Below are 26,752 nucleotides of genomic sequence, written 5' to 3' on the forward strand. Positions count from 1 at the left end.
AAAAAAAGCTCCGTATCATCAACAGATGTATGCACTGCATCCCTGGGATCTGGCAGCACTCCACCCCATGAGCAGCCACTGGGGAAAAGCTTTGGATGGTGCAGGCAGACCTCCCTAATTAGAGGTCCTGCCAGGGCCTGGCCAAGCCCCCCTCAGCTTACCACTGTGCAAGGGAAGGGAGGGCTGCTCTAGCACCTCCTGGCTTCTAACCTGAGCCACTGCCAGCATGTGCCTGAGTTTCCTCAATCCAGAGGGAATGTCTGGCCAGTTACAAACTGGTTCAGCCTAGCTAGGTTAGACTAACCTGCAAAGCTTGAATCAATTCAGGCTCAGGCTTTTTGCATGTCTGTTCCTAGCCCTTGTGTTGACTGGTATGCTTCTCCCACCAAAAGGTGAGGCAGACCAGAGATCCAACTTAGTCTATTTGTATCAGAAATCTGTAAGACTTCCACATGAAGCAACCCACAGATCTTTGTTAAATTCCCATACTAGGGAAGCTGCATTACAGTGTTCAGCTCACGTAGCTGAAACTTCCTGCCTTACCTTTGTGAGAGCGTTCTGCTTGCTAATCATGGAACCTATGTGGACACATACTTGGAAAGAGTAGTCACTTACCTGTAGGATGCACACAAACATTGATACACCATTTCTAGTTTAGGCAGCTTCTAGGAATAATGCACCTTTGAGGCTGGGGCAAATGGCTGGGTGTTCCTAGATCTGGGTCAGTGCTGCGAACATGTACAAGCATTATTGAAATTGGATTATCCCTTTCTTAGATGGGATTAACCTAATATTGAGTTAAGTTAGTACACCTTCTCAGGTATACTAACTTAGATTGGGTATGCCGTTTTTGGGAGCGATTTAAGCCCTCTATACGTCTGTACGATTGGTAATTTTAAACTGACCAAATTCTGTTTAGGTCAATCTAAATGTAATACCTGCATGTGCCCATAATAACAGTAGTTTGCTGAGATGTTTACAGTCTGAATGGATCCTAAACTATCTTGCATCTTTGCTTTTTGGAGTCTCAGATTTCTTGAGCTTTGAATTGCAAAGGAAAAAGGAAATCATGGAAGGGTGAGGACTGTTCCACACGTCATAATGTGACATCTGAGCATGAGGATTCACAGAGCATGTACATCAGGGGTGGGCAATTATTTTGGGTGGAGGACCACTTACTGAGTTTTGGCAAGCCATGGAGGGCCACATGGCAAGCAGCCAGGGGTAGATAACTATTAATTTTCTAAAGTTTTGGGGGGCCCCATGGGCCAGATAGAATGGCCTGGTGGGCTGCATCCAGCCCGTGGGCCGCATTTTGCCTACCCCGATGTACATAGATGGCCGTGATGAACACTCACTTTCACAAACAAACAGAATGTCAATGAAGAACATGTGCATCCATACTTTAGTGTGTGATAATTACATTTGACCCAAAAAATTTAAAAATGATTATCTTGAGCTCATAGCTATGCATACCATGGTGGAGTACTGCAAGCCAGGTGGAATACACTAGTTATTTAAGTTAGCTACATTGTTCTTTTGTAGTAGTGGAGAAACATAAAGCAGCCTCTGAACACTGCAGTTTCCCATGTGCTCTCTTACACTTTTCTGCATACCCCCACCAAATTCATCTCATGACTTTCCTTTTGAATAGAGTAGATTATCAAATTCTCTCTCTCTCTCTCTCTCTCTTGCAATAATATACATACATACATATACATCAGACTGAAAGGTATCTTTTTTACTGTGATCTTTATAATTGACATTTTTTTTCAGTTGAGGGTAGCTCAAAATTTCCTTTGAAAATCAAAAAGTTACCTTGTTAAGCCCACTGAAGCCTTTCACTTTAAATGTTTGAGGGCATCTGGTGGCCTCAGAACAATGAGGGAAAATATCTCTCGTTATTTCTGATGGCTGTTAGGCCCTAATGTCTTCAGGAAGATATTAGAACTCTGTCAGAAGTTAAAGAGCCCTGTCTAAGAACAGGCACCTTTACTCATGGTGTCTTATTCTAAAGAGAAGATAGGAGAGAGGGCCATTTTGAAAATGGCCAGTTTTTTTTGGTTTCTCTTGGAGAACATTATTTTCCAGTCTCTAGTAAAGAAAAAAACTTTTCATTTATGACACTAGCTCTGATTTGCTGCTTCACTGATTTGTGGATGTAGTCATTGTGTTTAGATAATTCAGGGCAAAAGACCTGACACAGTGCTAGCTTTCTTGTAGCACTTCTTAAAAATATTACTCAAAATAAAGGCTATTACTCAAAATAAAGGATTTGTTAATTCTCAAAATTAATTTAGAATCCAGAGGAAGTGCCTTTTTTTTTTTTCCTTAGAGGAAGGTAGCATACAGAACAAGGGCTGAACCCCACTTGGAAGTGCCATGTTCAACTCGGCCTTAATTGTAGGCACATGGTCTATTTCCTCTCTGCTTCATTATCTTCCCCCAAGAATGATTGCATCTTGTCGAAAATTTGAGTCTTATCATCTGTGGCACTGGCGAATGTGTGCTGCAGCATCTGTGTCTTGTCTGTAAAATACTATCATAATTGTAACAAGGTTTAATTTACAGATCTTTGCAAACAGCTTGGAGAGAAGGTACTGCACAATGTACCTCTTGTTTGTGAAATACCATTTTCTATAATGATATCCTATGTATTTTTTTTTTTTGAGCTTCTGGTTTCTTGCATGATCATCGATTGGCATATTTTTATATCAGGGTGTCACAAGGACACAGTTGTAAAAATGTTAACAGTATTTGGATTCTGATGTTAAATTAAATTTATTTTGATTACTTTGCCCACAGTCTAGCTAAATTCAAATCCTGTAAAGGTGCTTTTGTTTTAAAGCTGGAATGAAACAAATGACTCCAGGAATGCTAAAAGTTTTCAATTAAGGGTTAATCCTGAATAACTCAATCTTAAAGACTTGCTATAATACTCACACTTGTGAGTTGCCCTTGCTAATTCAAGTCATTCAGTTGATTTTTGATCTCTAATTATGGGTTTGCAAGATTAAACCCAAATTGTTCAGTTGCTTTGTTTAAAAGGGAAAGAGGCCTTTATTTCTATTATCATTTAAGCACAAGTCTACCGTAAGTTTCACTCACTTCTCATTATTTCTAAGTTATTGCTTCTTGACTTCACAACTAACTACCACTTTTTAATGGCTTTCTTATTTTAATATCTGCCTACTTCAATTTTTCAGTGCATTATATTTTATTTGATTCACTGAGTTAATGTTAACCATGTCCCTTCCTAACTTACTTGGATCATGTCCCCAGCACTGATGGGTGTGTGCACAAGTGAGGCCCTGATCATGATTATGCAACTTAAAGTAAGCCACAGATCGTAGATTGGGTCCCAGGAATGTGTGCATCTAACCTAATAGGCTACCCTATCTTCTGCCTGACCCTTTTAAAGTGAAATTAATATGTTTACAGAATTGGAGCCTTAAAGTGTGTGTTGAGGATCCATAGTTAAATTGGAAAACATTGGGGAAGCTTTTCAGAATTTTAAGTTATCCTTTTGTCACTCCTACCTCTCAGTAGGAGACTGAAAAAGCTCACTCTATTTAATTAGTCCAAGAGAAAAAGAAGTATCACTTCCTAAAACAAAACTCTAATTCTAAGCAGTTAGAATTTTTATTTGGTGTTTGCCCTGCTCGGTGATGGGCTGCTTTGCAAGCAGTCTTGCAGAGCAGTCTTGCAGCTTTGAGTATACCTGGTCTTGCCTGAGTTGTGCATGTTTATGTGTAGAAATATATTTAAGAAGTTATTTGGGCTTTGTAGTAGAATGACATAACTACCTGCTTCAGGGCTCTTTCTCTTTAAATGCCAAGTGTTATCTTACCTGTGTGTGTGTTCTTAATGTAAAGATAAGTATGTATTTGTTTTGACTATCAGTTATAGTTGGCAGTGGATTGCCTGCAACCATACTACTGAAGATTTTGAATGTGTCACCACAAACTAAGCAGGATTGACCCTTGCCAGTAGGTTGAATGTGAAACTTCATTTAAAAACACATTTCTTCCCATTTCCAACTGCAGTTTTTCTTCTAAATTTCTGCTTGTGTTGGTTTACTTCCTCTCCCATGTAAAATATTCTTGTGTACTTTACTTCCATAGTCTTTTTTTAAAGAAACACGAAGGAAATTATATTCAAAACTATTGAGTACTAAGTTTAAGGCTTTAATTTAGGTTTTAATTACATGAAAGTCAGGAAATTAAGTTTCCACAGCAACCTTTTGTTTATTTGTCTTTTGTACATATGCATTATATGGATCTTTAATTATATTATCACATAACTGGTGTTCAGTGATGCATGTGTGATATATATGCATTCTTGAAAAACCTTGATGGGCGCAGAATGCTTTTATGTACTGCTCCATAGTGTAAGGTGAATATAGAAGGATGGCGAAATGGTACTTTTTTGCTGGGGTTTCTTGGTTTGTTTATACAAGGTACAGTTCCAGTTTAGTGAATAGTCCAAACTGACTAAATTAAAAATAGTCTTTCATAAAATGAATTAAGTGATATATACTGTTGAGGAGACCAGAAAATGTAATTAGTCCATGGTAAACTTACTGTGGACCATGTCTCCGCTAGTGGGCTATTACTGCCTACCCTTTTTATGCTTTATAAGCAGATTGTTATAGTACAGAGATACCTGCTCAAACCATTTGCATGTCATTGCTTCTGCATTTTATTTGTAACCTGTTTTTTCTGTTTTCCTCTCAAAAGGCGTCTAAACAGAAATAATCTTCAACTGCTTTCTGAATTACTCTTTCTGGGAACTCCGAAGTTATACAGACTGTAAGTAAGCACGACCCAGTATTATTAATCTTGGAAACCTGGCACATACTATTAATTTTAAAAAATGGGTATATTCTTTGCTTTTTTTCCTGGAGCACACACTTATTTTTATCCTGTCAAGAAGGATCTAAATAGTTCTTATCCATTTCAGTTCAGTATTTTCTTTGGTTTATTTTCTTGCTTGGATACAAAAAGTCTGTGATGAGTCATGCAAGTCCTCCTCCCCCCCCCAATCTTCCATTTCAAAAAGTGTGAATGAGCCTTTGGAGGAGTATTTTCTCCCTTGTTTTGTCTTCAAATTAAAAACAATAAGCCAAAAAGTGATGGCTTTGGAGCCGTTGGTCCAGTGATATTGCAAAAACATTTGTTGTTTTTGTGATATTCTGTTTTTATGCCTGTGGACCACTAAGGCAATTTCTTAACAATATAAATATGAAGTGGACTTGAGATAAATAACCTAATGAAAAACGCATACTTTCTACTAATTAATTTTATTAAAATATATATCAAGAAGACAGTTTCAAATGAAAGCATGTGGAACATGATGCACTTAAAGTGTGGCAAGACGGTACAAATTTAAGCTCGAGTATAATCAAAGATGCATCCTTGACACTTTATTATAGATTTCAAGTGAGATTTGAATCTTGCAGATTAAATTGGGGAAAAAGAAACTGGCAAATGATTCTGTACTCTATGTATTGGATAGTCAGTTTCTTTATTGATCTTGTATGTTAGGAAGCTGAGGGAAAAGAGTTGAACTAGCACCATTGTAGTAGTTAGATATGTACATGGAGGTGAATTTTTATAAAATAAGTTTCACTTTGGAGATTTGACTTGTTTCTAAATTTCTTAAATGCACAGCATCTTTACTTTATTTCTTCTTTATATTAAGTGGGGGAAATTAAAATGTCTGTTTTTATAGCAAGAAACATTTAATGCAAAAAAGCTGCCTTTAGCTGTTTGTGTGCATGTACGCACTAGCAAAAGCTTCCATTGTAGGTGAAGCATCATGAGATTACTAGACAGCAGTACTCAAAGGGGCTCTGTCCTAAGAAATTCATCTGAAAATTGGCTTAGAGTACGTTTCTCCCATAATGTTAAAAAATATGGAATTGCAAACTTCTGATAAATAATGTGGATATATTGTAAAATTAAGTATTAACAAGTATGAAAATATTACAGAGAATTAACATTAGAATCGAAATTTTTCACTTTCACATAAGAAGATTGAAGTGATACAGGGATTATAGTTCTGAGTTATTCTATCATTGGTGTGCTGTTTGTTAAATCTTAATTCATGTGTCATAAAAATGAGATATAGCTTGCAGAATAAAATAAGTACACATTTAAAGTGAAGTCAACTTTACACTTTTATTTGGAGATGCACTTGTGGAATTATAAATATATTAAATTTCTTCTGCCCAATGGTTATTGTTGATCAGTTCTTGAAAGTGAGTGTCTGGTTATAACATGTTTTAAAAAAATATATATAGGCATGTTTCAAAAATATATCTTAGCTATACTTTAAAAAGCAGCATAATTAAGCTTTTGATTTAAAATTTCTCTTGCTATTCTGATGCATCAGTCCTGAACAAAACAACTTAATACATATTGGCTTTATGTGGTCAGGGTTCAGATTTTATGTAGCTTGATTACTGCCAGATCTGAGGTACATGGCTATTTTATTTATTTATTTATTTATATATTAGCAATTCTGTACTTGCTTACATGTATATCCAGAACAATAATCTCTTTGGAAAGGGATCATCAAATTGTCTAAACATGATGAAGGAATTATTTTTAATGTTTTGCTTACCCAATTAAACTTTAACTGCTAATAATACAGCGTGTATGCTGCAAATTCTTCAATATGCTATTCAGCTTCTGTGAATAATAATTACCATTTGACCCTTGGCTGTAAATGAGATGCCAGGTGAAGAAGCACATATGCTTGTTGTGTAGCCTAAATGCAATATAAAAGAAAGAGGGTACACTGTATGTGAATTATGATTAGACACGGTTGGTTGCCGCCAGCGGCCGGCTATGCTTTCCCTTTGCTGTCTGCTCCAATTTCTCTTTGGACGGGTTGAGAGAGCACTACATGTTCAGGTCAAGATGTTTGCTCAGAAATAGTAGTACAGTTGCAGCTGTGTTTGTTGGAGCAGGAGACTAGTTTAAATAGCATTACCATTTATCCAGTCCATTAACAGAACTCTGTAAAATAATACCAACTCTGCATAAACTACAGGACAGTGTAATAAAATTACAAACACTTGTTGACAGATGGGAAGTGCAAGTAAAGGAAAGCAGTAAGTTGTGAGTTTAAAAGAGACGGTACATAATTTTCTATGTCAGAATATCCTCTGTGTTTTGAAAATCCTAGTTCATATTTTCAGACTTGTGGTGGTGGAGGAAAGGTGTGTGGTATTTTTTGTGTGTTTCTCCCCCCCCCCCCCCCCCCCCCCCCCCCCACACACACACACACACTTTCAGGAAAACTGAAAATAGTTAAACTTGTGGCTGTATCTGCTAAACGGGGTTTTTACATAGTTCATTTCTTTTTTTTAGCGTTTAACTACAAGTGGGTTTGGCATAATTCTAGTTGAAGTATTATCTTTGGGGGGGAAAAATAGTATGAAAAATACTTGGGGGCTGTTGAAGCTAATTGCTTGATTTTTCTATTTTATTTTGAAAGAAAATTTGAGTTCATTTTGATAATCCATCCGAACTTCTAAGCCTCTTAACATTGAAATATTTGTATGCATGTGCCACTGAGTTTCTTGGATGATAATTTTTGTGAAGCTCTTTTTTGACAAGTATATTTTATTGTGAGAATGGCATGCATTGTTTCCAGTGACCCATGTGCCTATTTATATTAACTTGTCTAGTGTCAGCTATAGTACCTTTTAATATAGAGAACTGTTATGGCTTAGTGAGTGCTTATCTGAGGCAGATAGATTTTGACTGCTTAATTTGGCCTGTTAAATCACAGTTCATTGATCACCATTTGCTGCAGGATACCAAGGGTTAGATCCAAAGCTGTCTGAGAGTTTGGCTTTCAAAGATACTTTTTTTTTAGCTAGCGACATGTATAGGGCATTGAATTCTATACACAAAGAATGTATTTTTTTATTGAAATGTTTTAATTCAGTTGATAAACTCCCTTATTGGGCAGATCTTATTTTATGATACGAGTTGCAACCTTGAGCTCTACTGGCTCTGGAAAAAAACAGCCTTAAGTATGGTTTATTTAAATTGTAATCTAGGCGCTTCCTTGCCTTTACTGTATACCTTCCCTTTCTATCAATGAGAAATTTGTAAGAAGCACATTTATGAAACATTCCTATTTAAAAGAGAAAGTCTTAGTGTACTGTGACTGTAAGGAGCACAGAGTTTTGAGTTGCCTGGCTTAAGATCCTTGCAGCCAGGAATAAAAGCAGAAAACTGCATGGGGAGCCCCTGCAAAAATTCCTCCTGAATTAATTTCTGCCAGCTATGATTAAAGTGTGTGGTACTAGATGTGTCAGACACCATAGTTCTTTGCTTCATTTTACTCTTGGCCTCTTTGGCCCCTGCCACAATAAATCCAACAATGGTTACGCAGGAATTGCAGGTTACAGTTGCTACGGTTACCGTTGTCCAGTCAGATCGACATCATTACTCATCCAGGGAACTGCCATGATAACTACTGCTGATTTCCATTGCTGGGAACACTGAAGATGTTTGATGCAAAGAAGATGAAAGTTTTTCAGACAGCCATCTTTTCTGTAACTGCTTTGAGATAACATATTATTTACATCATTAACATATATACCTGTTATAGCTATAGCATGTTTTGAGGAGCAGGAGATTGTTTCAAAACCCAGAATTGGTCAGTGGGATGAGTGACAAATTAGGTGCATGAAAGTGGTTGGAACAAGACCTTTCTATTTTAACATTCATTAACTTACTTTGTTTCATTATGACCTATTGCAGTTATATAGCAGACTTACAAGAAATATGACAGATCTGTCTGTGCAGTATTTAAAATATTGATTAAAGTAAACAGATGTATTGGGAATTTGGTAGGGAAATGGTTTACCATCTGATGAAGTCCTTCAACAAAGCAACTAAGAATTCTCTTAACTCCTTGGGATAGCAAATTATAGTAAAGCTTCTGAACACTTGTGTTCAAAATACAAACAGGTAGTTTGGAAATTAAATCCAGTGAGCAGCAAGAATGAGTCCCCAGTTATAATAAGACATGTTACTGTGTGGATCTTCTCTTTCAGGCAGATTTAAAGGACTTGGTACTGGACAGAAGCTGTATTTGGAGGTTTCAGCTCTTGTGTATATTGCCATAGTTTTACAATTGCTAGCACCTTTCACTAGGAGTGTGGGGCATGTGCATTGCTCAAGGAGGCTTTATTTGAGAAGATCATACACCATTATAATCTTTTACATTTACAAAATCTAAATTTCAATTTGTTGGTATCTTTTTCCAAAGGGAGGACTTACAAGTGATAAGACTTCTCCAAAATGTAATTCTCTTATAGTATAGAAGTGGCATATAGTAGGCTTTTAATATACATGGTAAGCTAACTATGACAGGCTTTTAATACATGTGTTTCAGTATTGGTTTATGAGATGAAAAAACCAGAATGTACCTTTTTTAAGGAAGTGGAGACACTACAGATTAAGTTGCCTTGGAAAGTGTGTGTGTGTGTAAAGTTTTTCCTCATGCCCTATATTTTGGTTCAGATTGAAACTCTTATTCTGCTTGTATGAAAGCAGTAGATGCAAAAATAGGTTACTGGGGCTCTGGAATAAGGGCTAATATATGAGTAATACACTTTAAAGTAGCATTTATATAGAGATTGGAAGTACTGCAAAAAAGTGTGCTCAGAGCATGTTTCAAATGAATGTTTTGTAAATCTCCCCCCCCCCACCCTGCCCCACACCAAACATGACTCCAGAACCGTACTGGAAAACTCATTACAAGACTGTAATAGCTATATTGTAACAGGAACAAAAAGAATGGTCAGCAGTAAGGCTGCAAACAGATGTCACCTCTTGTGCCATCATAAAATGTTTATGGTGGCACAAAGCAAAAGCAGACAGAATTGCATGGCTTTTGTTATGCCACAAATGTACAGTTTTGTGGCTGTGACAAAAGGTAATATTAACTTGCACTGCTATTTTGCAGCAGACATCTATTTTAAGATGGAAGAAGGTTGGCAGCCTGGAGTTGCCTGTGCTCTCCCGTTGCCTCAAGTAGGCACTCCCAGGGCTTCAGGATCCCAATCTAGCATGGCCCAGGAATTCTCTACAATGGATCTGTCCAGGGAAATTCCTGGGGTATGAAGGACTGGGGACCTTGGAGCACCTGCCTGGGTTTCCCCATCTGCAGAAGCTTGCCCAGGGATTCCAACCTGGGGCATGCCTTTTGTGAATGGGGAAACCATGGTGTTTTCCGCTTGCAGAGGCAGGCCTGGATAATCTGACTTGGGGCATGCCTCTGCGAACAGGGGAAACCCCAGGGTTCCCTACTTGTAGAGGTACACCCAGAAATTCCCATGGCACACCTGTGCAAGCAAGGAAACCTGGGGGTTTCCTTGTTTGTAGAGGCATGCCCTGAGTGTTGTCCTGCAGGACTGGGCAACAATCCGCTGTGGGACAATGGATACTGTCTGTCTTACTCAATGAAGCCTATTGCCTGTGCCGGGATAAATCCTGGCGTGGTTGATCTGCTTCATTTGACATCTGTTTTATAGCCTAAGAATAACTAGTTGATTATGGCAAATGTGGCTTTATAGTAGACATGCTTAAATTCATTCTGATTTTAGAGGTAGCAGTTTTTAACTTTGTTCTCAATATTTAAATTTGAGATTACTTGTAGAACTGGAATTAAGTTAAAGTGCACTCATCTAAAAAACAATGTGCAGTGTTGGTCATTGCACTTGATGTTGGTCAATTTTTGTGACTAGGAACAGGTCACAAAAACAATTTGTCCCTGGACAAGTTGTGCTGTGTCTATCCTGGAACAGAGATAGTGTGAAATTGACATGTACACACACTATCCTTCTAATCAGGCTTTAGAGAACAACTGAATGCATTGCCACTTTTGTAGGGGTTTGGGTTGTAGCCGTGTTGGTCAGAGATACAATCCTGGGATAACTGTTCAGATGCATTTTTCAATGTCCCAGGATATATGTTAGTATTTCTTATACCATGAACCCTTTCAAGGTTTATTCCTAGACAACAGGCACACACTTTGTCTTGGGATAAAATGGTTTATCTTGAGATAAATTTGACAGCTGACAGTCTATACGATTGCATTATTGTAAGCTGTGTGTATTTCCCTGTCATTTGTCTTCATCTCAGAGAGTAAATTCTTCTTTAGACACGTCTTCTGTGTTTTATGCCAGGTGCTACAGGAAACAATGGCCACTGATAGAAAACAGTGTTGTAATATTAAGAAATCAACTAGGAGAAACATGCATACTTACTAAAAAGTTAATTAGTAACATCACTCTCGTTTTGAAGAAAAGATCTGATTTTTGATGGCTTGCTCAAATTACGTTTGCACATTTTAGTTATATTATGAGATAATTAGGGGAGTGACTTCACATTGCTTTTAAATTTTCCTGTATGTTTGTTTAACTATAAAAGCATAACTTTACATTTTTGTCTAACTTGGTGCTTTATCCTACAGCCAAGGAGATATTACTTGTATGGTATTTTATAGCTGTAAACTAGCCTCTGGAAATGAGCAAATCATTAAATCTTTATATGATCTACATTCCTCAATCCCATAATATACTATTTTTCAGGTGACAAATATCCATGGGACACTTAAAATATTTTATTTTTATTATAACAAACATTCCAACACAATTTATAATAGTTTTTAACATAAATTCAAAAACCATGTTAATCACCAAGCAGACAGAAATATGGCTTAAAGCCATTTTCCTGTTAGTAACATAAACATCTCTTTGTGTTTTGAAATCTCTTACACTATTTTGCTGTATGTATTTGAACGTGTTTAATTAAAATATACAAGTCATATTATTTTCTTAACTGATCCTAGTTGCTTCCCCCCTAGCCCACCCCCTGCAAAAAAAAAAAAAAGAATTTTAATGTGTTAATACTTCTGAATAAACTGATAAAAGCTGCTTAATCTCAGGGGTGCCTAATGTTCTTAAGCTTTCAGAAAGACACCTCTTACTGGTATGGGGGAAGTTTACACTGCTGATGTCACAGCAGAACACACTTGCACAACATAGTGCGGTTATATGAAAATTAGCACAGTGCTTTGCTGTTCTTTCTGGATCTCTTTAGCTATAACTTTGTTCCTGGAGGGCAGCCTTGAAAGCTTTGGTAAACTATGATATAGGAAACCTTTTAGGCAGTAGTTAAGTAGGAAACTGAACCCCAGAGAAGGAAGTAATGAAAAGTAAAAAGGTATGTTAGAGGAAATGCCATTATTATGTGGTGCAAAACATGGCATGAAATGTTATAAAGAGGACATCTGTAACTCTCTCAACTTGTACTGAGTGGACACCTAAGTGAAGCCGTGTCATCTTGATTAAAAAAAGAAAAATAGAGGAGTAAATAATGCAGGAGAAAATAGAAAAAAAATACAGAGCTCCCCACCCAGGATAGTAGGTTTCTTCTCCTAGTAGAAGATTAAAGCTTGAAGTAACTGAATAGCTGAGAAAAATCCAAAGAAAGGTTGATTGCTTCCCCTCCAACAGCTCCAATTGATTGAAAAAAGCCTAATTTAAAGTTCTGTTTGTTCTGTGTCTTAAACCATCAGAATTTTCTTTTAGAACTTGGGGAATGCTCTGGAAGAAAAAGAATCCAAGGATAAGAAGTCATTGCAGACCAACAATTGTTCCTAATCCTCACAAAATGCTTGAGAAATTAAATTTATTCTTTATTGCTCAAAGTGTTACCTAGGTCACTGGGCGATGGGAAAATTGAACTGGAAGTCGAGTAGGCGCAATCTTTGTTTTGTGTCTAGATGCTTAACCTTAGACACGACAAGGCATCTTAGAGTGTTGTGGGAACTTGGTTCAGAGTATTAACACCAGGACTTTTATTACCCTGGATTTATAATAGGCTATGCTGTCAGTAGATGAAAATGTTGTGTTTACATTTCAGTGTTAAATGATCATTTAATTAACACCTAAGGAAAAAAAAAACTTGTGAAATTCTTAGCAGCTTTTATTGTCGGTTTCCTTGGAGGTTTTAATATCCAAGTTACGCTGCAATTGCTTCTTCAAGTACAGCTAGAAAAGACATTTATGAACTTAGTCAAGAAAGACAGACAGTTTAACCCCTGTTGACCCTGCATCCTAAATGTTGATTTATACAGCATTTTAAATGTAGTTCTTTTTTGTGTGTGTATGTGTGTACGCACATTACTTCAGAGAATGTTTTAGTGTTAAAATAGCAGCAACAGTTGCTTTTTCTATTTATTTTTAAGTAACCCAATTAGCTCTTATTAAGAGCTATAAATAAATCAGTGGCTTGTTTCCATAGAAAATTACTATAGTACAGCGTAGGCTTGCATTTTATAATGTTCTTAAAAGCTTGTAGTTTTACCATATTAATATTTTGTTGTTTAAAATAGGTGACTACATGCAGGAAAGAAGGTTAAAGAAGCATATCTTATAGTGATTGTAGTAGCTATTGTATGTTTGAAGTCTTCAAAAGGGCTACAGGAAATTGGCAAGAGAAGCAGCATTAGCACAAAAATGCATATCCATTTTAGCCAGCACAAATCTGGTTTCATATGTTCTATTGTATCAGAGAAAGTCAAGGCTATCCAATGCTTTAATTTGCTCTTGCTTCTTAATAATGCTTTTTGCCATAATGTAGATCTATAAAGCAAGTTTAATAGCTTTTTGCATCCTAGAGCTAATACTAGATGAAACCATTCTCTGTTAAAGACGAGCAGCTGCTCTGCAACTGGTGTATTTTTAAGACATGTTAGCTACAGTAAAAACTGAAATTACAGCTACGTTCAGAGAACAATGCTGAGATTTTAATGTATTGCTTTTTGGGTTAGCTTAGATTTCTTTTTTCTTTCATCAATATTAAATAATAACAAATGTTTTGATAAACAAAGAGCAAAGCACTTAAAAATATTTTATTTCACCAGTGACTTAACCAGAATTGCTTGTATATGGTGTTTCTTTTTAATGTCCTCCAGTCTTTTGTAGAAGTTGGTCTGGAAAGGTTAGGCATCTCTTGACAAAGGTTAGCTGTATATTCCCCTCTCCAACCCCCAAATAGTGCAAGCTACACAACATCTAATTAAAACTTATAGGAAGGTTATGCCAAACAATGTTTACCATCAGTTGTATATGAAGGTAGGACTCTAATATTGAAAAATTATCATGTTTTGAGAACATATTAGTTATACATGGAAAACAATGTTTACATTTGTATCATTTAGTGTTTAAATCTGTTTCCTGCTATAGCATTTAAACAAGACATCTTAAATTATTTTTTTAAATGTGTATTGGGGAAAAATTGCAAGAACTCTAAATTAACATGTCAGAGGAAAAAAACGTACTTAAAAGGGAATTAAAATGTAAAGCTACATCACTGGTTATTCACAGAGCACTCATCTTGGATATCTCAAATGTATTGAACTGGCGAATAATTAAAGATAAGTAATATGTTCAAGAGGAAATAACTTAGCCTCTTTTTACATGGAAATCTTTCAGAAGGAGCTACTTTGACTTGCATAGAGTTCAAAGAATTGTGGAGAGGTTCCTGAGCATTACCTTAATGAAGATTAACTTGCAACAATTAATAAATACTCTTGTCATAGTAAACAAGCAAAAACCTCCGTAGATATGCAATTAGCACTATTTTATCTCAGGCAGAGGGGGTGCATACTCTTCTTCCCTCCTGCAGAACTTCTTGTAGGCACAGGTAGTTCTTTGCAGTAGTGGGGAATCTGTCTGGTTGGTCTGCATTTTCTACCTTTGATAAGGCCACTGGTTTAGGGAAAGGGCAAAAAAGATGGTTAGAATATTAACTGGTAGGAAAAGAGGATTAAACTTTGGTAACTTTGCATAATGAAAGAGTAGGAAAGGTGTTTTAAAAGGATGCCATGTAAAATGGGTATTCTCTTATTTTGGAAATAAAAAATGCAACCCCCTCCCCCCCTCCCCCCCCCTGGACTGGGTGTCAGTTTCATGAGTAAAAATAATGCTGAAACAAAATTGGGGGCGGGGTGAGGAGAATTCACTTAACTGGATTATGAGAGAATTCCTCTGTGACTTACCCCCTTCTCTAACCATGATGAACTGATGCATCCAGGCAGTATTCCAAAGAATTTATGTTCTATCTATCTTTATTTGCATTTCTGGTTGTGCCCTCCATAAGAGGAAGGATATAAGATTTAACTTTCTTCTGTAAATTTATAAAAGACTCTCCTTGGAAAAATACAAATAGTTTTCCCTTTTTGTAAACTTCTTGAAAAATAGCAACATAAAGCCTTCTGCTATACATACTTATTCCGTGTGCCCAGCGCAAGGCAAAAAAATCAAAAACAAGAGAAACTGTTGGTAAAATAAGTCTTAAACTGTGCCAGTCCAAGTGAGTGTCAGACTGATGGACTGGACTGGAGAGGATGCAAAAGTTATACTGGAGTGCATCCCACAGCAAGTACTTTCTTTTCAGACACCTAGTGTTTGAATTTTAGGATGATCAGCAAAAATGCCTCAGCTGGCCTCAAGTGCAGTGGCAGGTAATGGATGGAGACAAGCCTGTTGACCAGTATTTAAACCATGTGTAAGGAGTCATTGTTCTCTTAAATTTTTTAAATGTAACCTAGAAACAAAGCAAAATATATTATTTCTCTGAAGACTGTAGTAATATTTTTTTTTCTTTTCCCTTTAACTAACCCAGCAAGTAACATGGCCAGCTGTCATACTCAACAGTTGTAGTATACAGAAGTAAGCCATCTACGGCACAGTGGTAGCAAAGGTGTGAGTGTAGATAAAAATGGATTGTTTTGTATCAGAGAAGCACTTTTTTTTTTCTTTCGGAGTAGCAAGGACATCCCCTGGGGAAAATCAGTAGTAAGCAGGGATCTATAAGTATCTTTCAGTTATCAACTGCTAGGAAACTACGTTTTGTGTTTCACTAGAAAACTATTGCAGTTTGGGTCTTGTTACAGCTTATGCTGTAAGCCACCCACATATTAATTGACTTAGTATTGCTTGGCTTAGTGAAGCAGTTGCACCTTAAGGCTAAAAATCTCGGGCTGTATGAAACTTCAACAGCCGTTTTATTTCAGAGATGTTTTGGCGCATTTTGGCACCTGAACCACTGAATCTAAAACTAAATGGAAAGCTCTGAAACAAAACCAAACCATCCAAAATGTTTTTAAAAACTTCGGAGTTTCAGAGCCGGGCTTGCAGGGAAACAGAAAGCTTGGTGAGCAGGGGCAGGACTAGGATTCTATGTAAAATGTTTCCTAGCGCAAACAAAATCAAGGCTGTCAACCAGTGTCTTCATGTTTTGCCTGTTTCTTATAGACTGTTGCATTTACTGGCACTGGCTACAATGCCAATAAATATCTAAGGGTAGGACTGGCTCACTGCTCCCATGAGGCAGCCCCAGAACACCCGGTGACGGCGGTGTCTCCTGCTGCCATTCGGACTGGCTTGCTGCTTGGCCACCTGAACTCTGAGGGGCCCGATCCTTTTATTTTCTCTGGAGCTTACCCCCTTCCCCCGCTCTGCACTGCTGGTGCCTGGATTACTAGCTGGCTGGGCACTGCCTGAGCTCTGAGGGGCCTGATCCTTTGTTTCTCTAGAGCTCATGCTCCCCTCCCCCTCCCAACACTACTGCTGGGACAAACAGCGAGCCAGTCCAGGTGGCAGCAGGAGGCACCATGGCTACCAGACGCTCTGGGGCTGCAGCACTCACTCTGCCTGGTGACCTAGAGGGTGAGGCAGCATGCTTGGCCCTATTTGCGTCCTGGTATCCCTGCTTGCCCTGACTCAGGAGGGGTCACTGCAGAACAGGACCAAAGAACTCTAAAGTTCAAACTGGCTCCGCTACCCTGCAGTTTTACTCAGAAATCTTACACTTAGAATTAAATTCAGATCAGCTGGGGTACAAATACTTTTCATGAACTAAAAGCAGGATCTTCAAAAAAAGGGTTATGAGAAAGTATGTTAAGCACAGGTTTCATATGAATTATGCCCCATGTACTTTATATTGTATTGATGAATATGTCAATGTATCATATTGATGATGTGGAATGGGAGGCAAGGGTTTCCTAGGGTGTTGTCTTTTATTGGAGAAGCTTTATATGTTACAAAACTATAACATGGAAGATACCAAAATGTGCTGTTTGCAATGGAAGATCCACGACCTAAAGGAAAAAGAAGCCAGACTTTATCCTAACTGCATAATTGATCCAGAAAAAGGTATCACCCTAAGAAATCCTTGCCCCTTGCATCATTTGTAAGACTGATGTAGGCATCATAGTCCACACTTACACTGTGTATAAACTGCTTTGTCTATACATTTCATTAGTATATTATGATATGGAAAGAGTCTATTCCTTGGCATTATTTCCTTTGGTAACATCAGAACTGTGGGTAAAATACCAGAATTAGTTATTTGGAGGGGTGGAAGGGTAGTATTGGCCTAGGAAGTATAGGAAATGCATGATAGTTCGTTTGATGCAAAATCCAGATCAGCACTCAGTGTGAGTTGTGGGGGAAAACTATGAATGCCAAAAATATCTAGTGGTGATATTAAACATTCTTTGCAGTACAATATGGTAGCAGTAAGACTATTAATTTTTGCTCCGAATACCTAACCAAAAAGAAAACGTTACATTAGAGGTAATTGAAAGTAAAGCTGGAATAATCATCTTGGTGGATTATTATTTGCTATAATGTTCCAGTTCAATGAGAAACATTCATGAACTGAACCCAAATTCAGGAATCAGTTCAGCCTAGTGTTTTTATCTTCTTTTTGGCAGGTGCAGAGGGGACAAGGAAAGTATTGAGTACCAGAGTAGAAGAGGACATGGTTAAGTTGTTGTCTGCTCATATATCCAGCAGTTAAGACGCCCACGGAGGAGGTGGGAGATGTAGGCTTATAACTCTAAGGAGAGGCAGAGGAGAAAATTGAATAGCCACCACATATATTAGGGTACCCTTTTGGTATTTTCCCTAAATACATCTTTTGTTAGAGCTGCTCCACTTTGTGTAATATTGAAATATTCAATAAATGAGAGAGAGTGTGAGCATGGCTATCTGACCTGAAGCCCTTAGAGGGGCACATCTGGTTTTCAGTCCCCAATCCAGTGAGTATTTATGTATTTTATACAAAATGGAATGCCATCAAGAAGCAGTGATAGCAACCCAACCCAGAACAGCATCATGGAAGGATGATAATATGGTTGGTGGAAGATCTCTGTTTATATTACTTCTGTCATCGAAGGAAATGCATTCAGGTCTCCCACAGCCTTGAGTTAGTAGCCAAGGCATAGGACCGCAGGGGCAGAGCAAGAATTAGCTGCATGCATCGTCATCATTTTGTGAATGGTACCAGAGTCTAGCCATGTATTTTCATTGCTTACTTTTTCATGAGCAAAATTGATTTAAACCTTTTGTTTGATCCACAATTAATTTTTAGCTTTTCAATATATTTAATTGAAATTTTCATTTCAGTTTGGACTGGCTCAATTTTTGTTTTATTTCTTAGGACTCAAATTGAAGAAAAGTTTTTGCACATCCATTGTGAGGGTAATTTATTGAGTAGAGGCTTTGATGGAATTGACTTTTGAGGAAGGATTAAAATAAATAGGTCTGCACATTGGCTACACATAGGGGGTGCATGCTGGTGCATGTGCACCCCCTGTCATAGGCTGCGTACCACCTGGAAGTGCCAGATGTGAAACCGGAAATGCTGCTGGGGGACTTCCCCCAGTCGGCCATCTGGTGCCCCACCCAGACTTGGGAGGCACCACGGTTGTGCATAGATCGCCTAAGCAATGACTGGGTAAGGGAGGGAGGACAATGTTTGGAGGAGATTTTAATTACATAATGCAAAAATTTAAAAGTAGGAGAGAGTAGAATTACAAATTTGACAGAATATCAAGGAAAGCATCCTAACAGTTATCCCTGTTAATCTGTAGAATGAAGTTCCAAAGGAAGTGGTAGAAGTGCTATCATTTGATACAAGCTAAAACATTTATAGATAACACTATTAACTGTGCAAAAGGATATGATCTTAGTGTGGCACAAGGCACATTTATATCAGATACTGTGAATTTACTAGGTTTCTTTAGAACAAGCTCTGTAAAATGGGATTTCACATAGGCTGTTGTGAAGCAGAGAACTTTTCCTGAAACCAGCTTTATATCCTCACTATATTCTTCATCTGATAAGGTCGTTTTGATAGCAAATTGATCTTTAAAAAAAAAAAAGAAAAAGATCACTGGTAGTCTCTTTCAGCACAGCAGCTCATTCATTTGTCACACTGCTATAGCGTATTTAAAGACCAATAGTATAGTGAAATTGTAGGCAAGTAGAAATTGACAATAGTTTTCGCACCTAAATTGCACCATGGAGATTAGAATTGGCATTGAGTTGAAAGTAAGGAATATTTTCCAGAACGTTGGAGAATGACATTTTGACTTGAAGGTGACAGTACTACCATCTGAGTACAGCCATTGTATTAAATAAGATGCACCAAAACTCTGCTCTGATTTTATGTGCATGTTCTCTAAGGAGAAATCTGCTGTTTTTCATATTAACTGCTCCAGGTCAGCATAATAGTGTGTGCACACTATATACTGACTTTCAGCTTATGCAGGCTTTTTCTTCATGAAAGAATTTGGCTCTAAATACATAGTCCCTTTAAACAGACTGTCAGAGGATAGTTGCAAGTAATGTATGGGTTATATGCATTATTTTAGATCTGTATTGCTGCATAACTTTAGAGTAATGTACAAAAGTATTGTTATTTTTTAATAGAAAAATGTTTCTTTAAAAGGCATTTGTTGATGAAATTTATTCAGTTTTCTCCCCAAAATTTAAAAAATAGAAGTCTTAAAGTAAAAAAGCATTTAAGTGCATATTCAATTTTGCATGCATCTTTATCATTGCATGTATCTCTGCATACAGACTTCTGTGTTCGTTACATAAGTTTACAAATGTGTGCAAATTCGTAAGCATTTAGGCCCATATCCTTAAGATATGAAACAGTAATATCTTACTATTAAATTGTACTGTACTGTCTTCTGGAGAGCAGTAGAACACAGGCATAATTTAATTTCCATAATCTACTTGTTAAACAATTTTGTTTTGAGTCTGTCCCAGAAAAAGCACGTGGAAAATATTTATATCCCTTAAAAATTGGTATTTGTGTGTGGTTGTGTGTGTTTTCTTAACTATTATATAGATCTTTTTACACTGTAACCCGACTCTACTTTTAAGGTTCTGGCGGGGAATTGATTTATGTTTTGTTAAAAGTCTTTTGTATTTAAACAGTTCCTTCCTTCATTGTATTCTAATCCAGGAATTATAATTTCAAAATTTGCATATCATGTTTCATTCAGGTTATCAGATATAAAATGTCTTCCTGTTTGTTCCTTAGTAGATGTAATGTAGTCCATAATAGTTCTGATTATACTACCTAGATGTCTATCAAGAACAATTGATTTCAGGGAGTGTTTACATGGCCCTCCCTCTGCCCCCTGCTCACCCTTTGGGGCTGAGCATGTAAAGGCTCCCTCTGCCACCACCTCCTCCTCCAGCCTCTGGTGTGGGGGCTCCCTCCCCCTACCTGCCTCTGCCTCACTGTGGGGCTTCGCCTGCCTTCCCTCCTCTCCCTGCTCCCATCCCTCCCTCCCTGCCACCTTCTCCCTGCAGGCTGTTCTCGGGGCCAGGCCACGGGGGGGAATGCCGCCAATGTGACCCCTCCTCCCCTTCCCTCCCGCCCAGCCCTGACAACAGCCATCACCATGACTCCCCACTTCGCCTCCCCCTTGTGCAGCCTCCCTCTCTGCTGGCTGTTGTTGGGGCCCTCTTCCTGCTCCCCTCCCTGCCTCCCTTTCCAGTGCCTGTCCCCAACAACAGCCACCACTGTGACCCCCCCCCGCTTTTGCCTCCCCTGCCCTGCTCCCCTCCTTTCCTGCTGGCTGTTCTGGGGGATACCAGGGATGGGCTGATATCCCCCACCGTGACCCCCCCACCTTGGCCCTTAGGCAGGGAGGCACGAGGAAGTCCCACTGCTTGGGCAGCCAGGGCATGTTCGCTACCACCACGAACTTCCCAGGCATCAGCTCAAACTTGTGCCCGTGCAGCCAATTGCCACCTGCCCTCTTGGTGATACATGTGCAGATCACCAAAAGCATTACAGACAAACGGATGGACTAAATCAGTGTGTGTGTGTGTGTGTGTGTGTGTGTGTGTACACACATTAGCCAATTGCCTGTCAAGAATGATGGCGGGGTGGAGGGGGCTGGGATGGAGTGCTGCCACCTAATGCCCCATGCTGCTACAATTCTGCTTCTTGCAGGGAGTGGGGTTGGGCAGACGAGGCCAATGCTGCTGGCCTCAGCTCCCCCACCCCCTGTTCGGTCCTCAGCGCCACTTGCAGGGAATGGAGAGGGGGAGCCAAGGCCAGCAGCTCCCCCACACTCTATCTGGTCCACCACATGGCTTCAGAATCATGGCAGCGCTCCCCCATGATTGGAGCACTCTGGTTGGCTGTTTCCATGAGCCAATCAGAGTGCAAATAAAGCATTACAGACAGACAGACAGACATAGGCTTTTATAATATTAGATAGAATGCATTATAAGTGGCATGAATGTGCAGTATGCAGAACAGAAAAACAAAAAGATGTGGATTTGGAATCAAAACTCTTCCTTTGGTAGATGTAAGAAGGTGTAGGTGGAATACTAGGCCACTTTACAATTCTAGTTCCCCACTGCAGAAGGTATCATCACCACCATACCATGGATCTGTCAGGCAAGGAGATACCTCCTTTGAGATGTAAGGGGTCCAAAAGGATATACACTCCCTACCTGAATTTACCGGGATAGGCATTTGAATATATCTCTACCTCCACTTCCCTTATGTATCCGCCTCCTCCCCCCCCCCCCCGGTCTCTCATGCTACTCGTCAAGAATCAAACTTTAATTGATATGGTCAAACTTTATATCATCTTCTACTACATTGTTGCATTTTTGGCCAGCATCAGCAGAATTCTTTCTTGACTTTTTTTTTTTTAAATATAATGTTTAGATAAAGTTACCTGAAGAGATTTATTTAATGTATGAGGTTTTTCAGAACATGGCGAGAACATGATTAATTCCAGTTGTTAATGTATTTTATAAAGGATGGATAGTGAACATTTTGGGCATCTGTTTGGAAACATTCATGACTTATTTGAATTTATTTTGCTTTAAGGCTAGAGATAGGAGTTTGTAGAAATTTACTTCACCATGTGGGACCAATAAAGAAAAATATGTTAACATCCCCTTGCACTAGAGTTATATGCATAATTGATACTCTGAAATACTGTTTGAACACATGAGAATTTCTTAAAATACACGGTGCCATGAAGGGAAAGTGTGATAATGATGAGTATCTGCTATTACAGGTCCAGTAAGATGTAAATGCCAACACCCTAGTCTCCACATTAGAAGCCGAATTGTAATGAAAGGATTTGGCAGCTTTGCTTTTGTGTGGATATATTACCATGACTATGAAGATAAATAGTTCTGTAGTGGAAATACTAACAAATATTTAGTCATTTCCAAGCAGATTAAAATTGAGTAAGAGGCACAGTGAAGTCTCAAGATAAATAGGAAAAGGAAATGTATGTGCTTTGGATGAGATTTAAATTGAATCTGGTAAACTGTATTTTGTTAAGTGCAGTAGAAGTTGTGGTGGAAAGGGAATGAATTCTTTTGGATTCATGGAATGCCTTGGGAATAAGTTTTCATTCTTACTTTCTTTGTAATCAACACTGTAGCTTAGGCAAGACTGTGTACAAGACTTTTTGAGTGGCAGTTTAAATGGTGAGAAATCATGTTTAAAAGAATCACATACTTTGGTATGTATACACTAGCCATATCCATAAGTTAGATGTGCATTTTAAATCTTTGTAAATGTAAAAAAAAAAAAAAAAAAAAAGCAGCATAACAAGTTTTTTAAAAACATAAAAATCTTAACATATTGATCCCTCCTCCCTACCCCACTCCCTTCCAACCCTAAATCTGGACATACATAGCTTCTAAAATGTTCCATGTAACATTTAGAGACAGCAGGCTATCCTTCAGCATCAACTGGTAAAGGAATAAATCATATGAGTTCAGACTTGCTTTCAAGGGAAGGCTCCACCTTGTGGGGGTGGGATGCTAGGTTTAAGTTCTCTAGCACAGTATTACTTTAATCAGACACTTTTTCTTTTTGACAATATCTTACCTTAGCAAACATTTGTATCTTTGGATAACTATTAAGCCTGATTAAGCTTGTTCACAGGTGTTCTTAGAAATCAAATTTGAGATGGGGGACAGATGCTGTCCATAGTAAGAGGGTTTTGGATTTTTTGTGGTGGTCCCTGAGCTGTTCCTGGTGCTGTATCTTTAGCTACTGCTTATATCTGTACACAGGAGCCAGAGTTATGAGTCATGACCAGTAGTGCCTCTGACTGCTTTTCTAGATCAGATCCTGTGACTGGATGCATCTCAGGGTAGCTCACTGGCACTTGGTACAAGTAACTCCAGTGAATGTGAGCCCTAGGTTTTTTTGAAATCTTGCTTCTGGCAGGTTCTCTGCATTCTTCTGTCCAAGATAATAGCTACCTGTATTGCTTAATGTATATGAAACGTGGTCCAGTGTCATGAACAAAGTGCTGAAGGATCCTGAAACACAGTTTGAACTGGACATTCTTTAGTTATGTCATCATAAAAACTAGTTAAAAGCATAAAACATGCCGTACTGGGTCACACTTATAGTCCATCTAGCTTAGTATCCCATCTCAGTATTCTGTCTTCCCAGTGGCAGAAGTAGATGCTTTAGAGCAGTGTTTCTCAAAGTTTTTAGACACAAGGCACCCCTTTAAAAATGCCAGCTTTATTTTTCACTTGTTTTGATTATGGAAGAAATAAAACAATTATTTTTGTTCTAATCTTTTGGGGTTTTTTTGCTCTGAAGAAAAAGCACAGCAAATCAGAATGATACTGGATTCCTACTTGAAGTTTCTGGTTTCATCTTGTGAATCGTTTTCACTCCAAACAGCACTAACATTGCATGGCTCCTCATGGCACCCTTGAAAGGATCTTAAGGTACCCCAGGATGCTGTGGTACCCAGGTTGAGAATTGGTGCTTTAGAGGGAGAGCACATCAACAAAGTATACCTATTCTAGAATAATCCATTTCCTGTCATGCCTTCCCTGCATCTGCCCCCTTGGTGTTTCTTGAAGACTGAAAGGGCCTCCTAGTTGGAAAATAAAGCTATGTTAAAGACTGGTATCTTTTAAATCTATTCTTGGGCTGCTGTTTTAAATGTGGCTTATCAAATGAGTGAGCTGTTCAGATAAACTATGAGGCTCTCTCATTAAGTCATAAGTTGCATAAGCCATTTGAGATCAAAATGAGTGGTGGAGCTTCATAGCCTTTCAGCCAGTCAGCTGCCCAAACAGAACAAGCCTGCTTTTGAACTGCTTTTATGGCTGTTGGTGTCATTGCCAGCATCTTTAGTCCTCTCTACATGTGAATGGCAGGAAGTGTGATTTGTGAGATTGGGCAATATGTGGCATTCCTAGGGCCCTGAGAAACACCCAGGGCCGGAGGATCACCACAGCCCTAGGGATCATGGTAGCTGAGATCTCCAGGGTGCTACCGTTTCATGCACCCCTGGACCCTGGGTATCATGAATCCTGTGATCCCTAGGGCTCAGGGGTGCATGAAACCCCTGGATCCTAGGGATCATGGCTGCCACGATCCTTAAGGCTTAGAGGTTTTTCCCTGGGCGTGGCGCACTCTTGTGCCTGGGAGCCCTGTCAGCAGACAGGGTTCCCAGCTGCAGTGGAGACCATGCAAAGTTAAAGCTGTTTGCTATGGAGCTATAAAGTTTAGTACATGTTTAGGTTTAACTTTATAGCTGGGTGGAGCTTTTTATTGTGTGATAGCTAGTTTGCAACTATAGCTGGTCTCTAGGTAATTGTGCGGTTATCCAGTTAATTGCACAATACCTGTAATCTGTAAAGGAGGCCTTAATGAAAACAGATGTCTAGGGAAAATGTTTAAAGATTTCAACTCGTTCTCTAAATTTATACAATACAGTTATGCCTAGAGCAGCAGTTCTCGAACTTAGAGCTGAGCCACTCAGAGTTAAAATTTTGTTTGCACCCCCCCCCCCCCCGCCAACATCCTCATCCCAGAGGAGTAGTGCAGCCAGGCATGGGACACCCCTCATTTTAGGAGCCTCTGTAACTTAGCTTGGCTAAGACGGGGGGGGCGGGGCCTCCACCTGCCATGGCTTCAGTGCTTCCTGTGCACCAAGCTCCCAGAGTTGCAGCAGCTTGCTGGTGGAGCCTGCCCAGGGCTCCCTGCCTCCACATCCACTTATGAGGCTTCAGTGGTGGCAGCTGCTTGCAAACTTGTCATCTGTGCCCCCTCCCCCCCCCATGTTTTTTCACTCCCCCCCCACCCCCAGGGGGTGCATCCCAGTTTGAAAGCTGCTGGTCTAGAGACTGGAGAGATGTGCACCTTCTCAAACTGACTGAAAACTCTCTGCATCTAATACCTGGTCTTCGATACTAGGGATTCAGTTCTGAGCTTGGATGGTTTCATTGGTAAACCCTGTTATAAATCAACAAGTTAATAACTTGTTGATTTTAATTGAGAAACTTCTTGTTATTTAGGGAATTGGAAGTAGATATCTTTGAGGAAAGCCATCTGGTCAACTTCATATTCTGAATGAAACCAGGACCCTTTGGGTCCTTCTGATTCTCCTCCACAGCAGAGAATGGGCAAGACTAATTAATGAACATATATTTAATTCTTTTTTGAGACTGGAGGCTTTCAGGCTTTGCATCACTTAGGTCCCTGAATTGTTACTTCAGTTTACATTGCTCAGTGCTGCAATATATGGTTTTATTTTGACCTGACCTAGATTATCACTTTTGATAGGCGCTACTATACTTTTGATAGGTGCTATTATACTCCATGGATACTAAGACCAATTTGGATAATAATAAAAAAACTCCTTATAGTCTATGGATAACTTGCCAAAGACTGCATAGGGCATAGGCTATCTAATTTCCTTACTTGCAGCAGCCCCTTTGAAATTGGGGTATGCACTACAGCACAGACTTTTTTGGTAGCCATGGACACATTCCAATGACATCTATGAGGCTCCATGTCCATTACATTTGATACACTAACAAATATCCATAGCTTTTCAGTGGTGTCCTAAATACATTGATTCATGGTAGTATTATACAGACTATGAAAAACTTGCAAATCTGTTTACAGATGAAAAGGTTAGATCATCTTATCAGTCATTACCCAATATTTTTATGATAGGGAAGAGATTTTTCCCTTCCTAAAGAAAAGGCAGGATTAAGAATATATTTAATGAGGACAGTTAGGGTTTTTTCTTACTCACGGATAGGTTAGATTGCAGGTAGAAATGTTTTGGGTTCTGCCGTGTCTCTCAAAATGGTCCTCAAACAGTGTTACATCAAACATGACTCCCAAGTCATAATACACAGGATGATAACTTATAAGAAGTCTTATTTCCTGTCATGACTCAGAGATTGACAAAATCATATTGAAAATTCAGTAGACTTGGAATTAGCCTCTTAAAGGTTCCAGGGCGCTTTGAAAGCTTCATAATGGGTAGAACCCTATTCTTAACGCCACATATCAATGAAAGATCCTTGTCC

General features: G+C 38.8%; 1 protein-coding gene across 3 annotated transcripts in view; it reads left to right on the top strand.

Moving 5' to 3' along the window:
* The window catches only part of SLIT2 (slit guidance ligand 2), a 464,358-nt gene that overhangs the window by 24,942 nt on the left and 412,664 nt on the right, over nucleotides 1-26,752 (top strand). For all 3 annotated transcript variants that reach the window (XM_059721607.1, XM_059721606.1, XM_059721608.1), the window contains exon 4: nucleotides 4,740-4,811. In XM_059721607.1, coding sequence (XP_059577590.1) covers nucleotides 4,740-4,811 — 72 coding nt within the window. The remainder of the gene's footprint in view (nucleotides 1-4,739; nucleotides 4,812-26,752) is intronic.

This window comes from Alligator mississippiensis, chromosome 2 (assembly GCF_030867095.1).
Source record: "Alligator mississippiensis isolate rAllMis1 chromosome 2, rAllMis1, whole genome shotgun sequence".
Taxonomy (NCBI): Eukaryota; Metazoa; Chordata; order Crocodylia; family Alligatoridae; genus Alligator; species Alligator mississippiensis.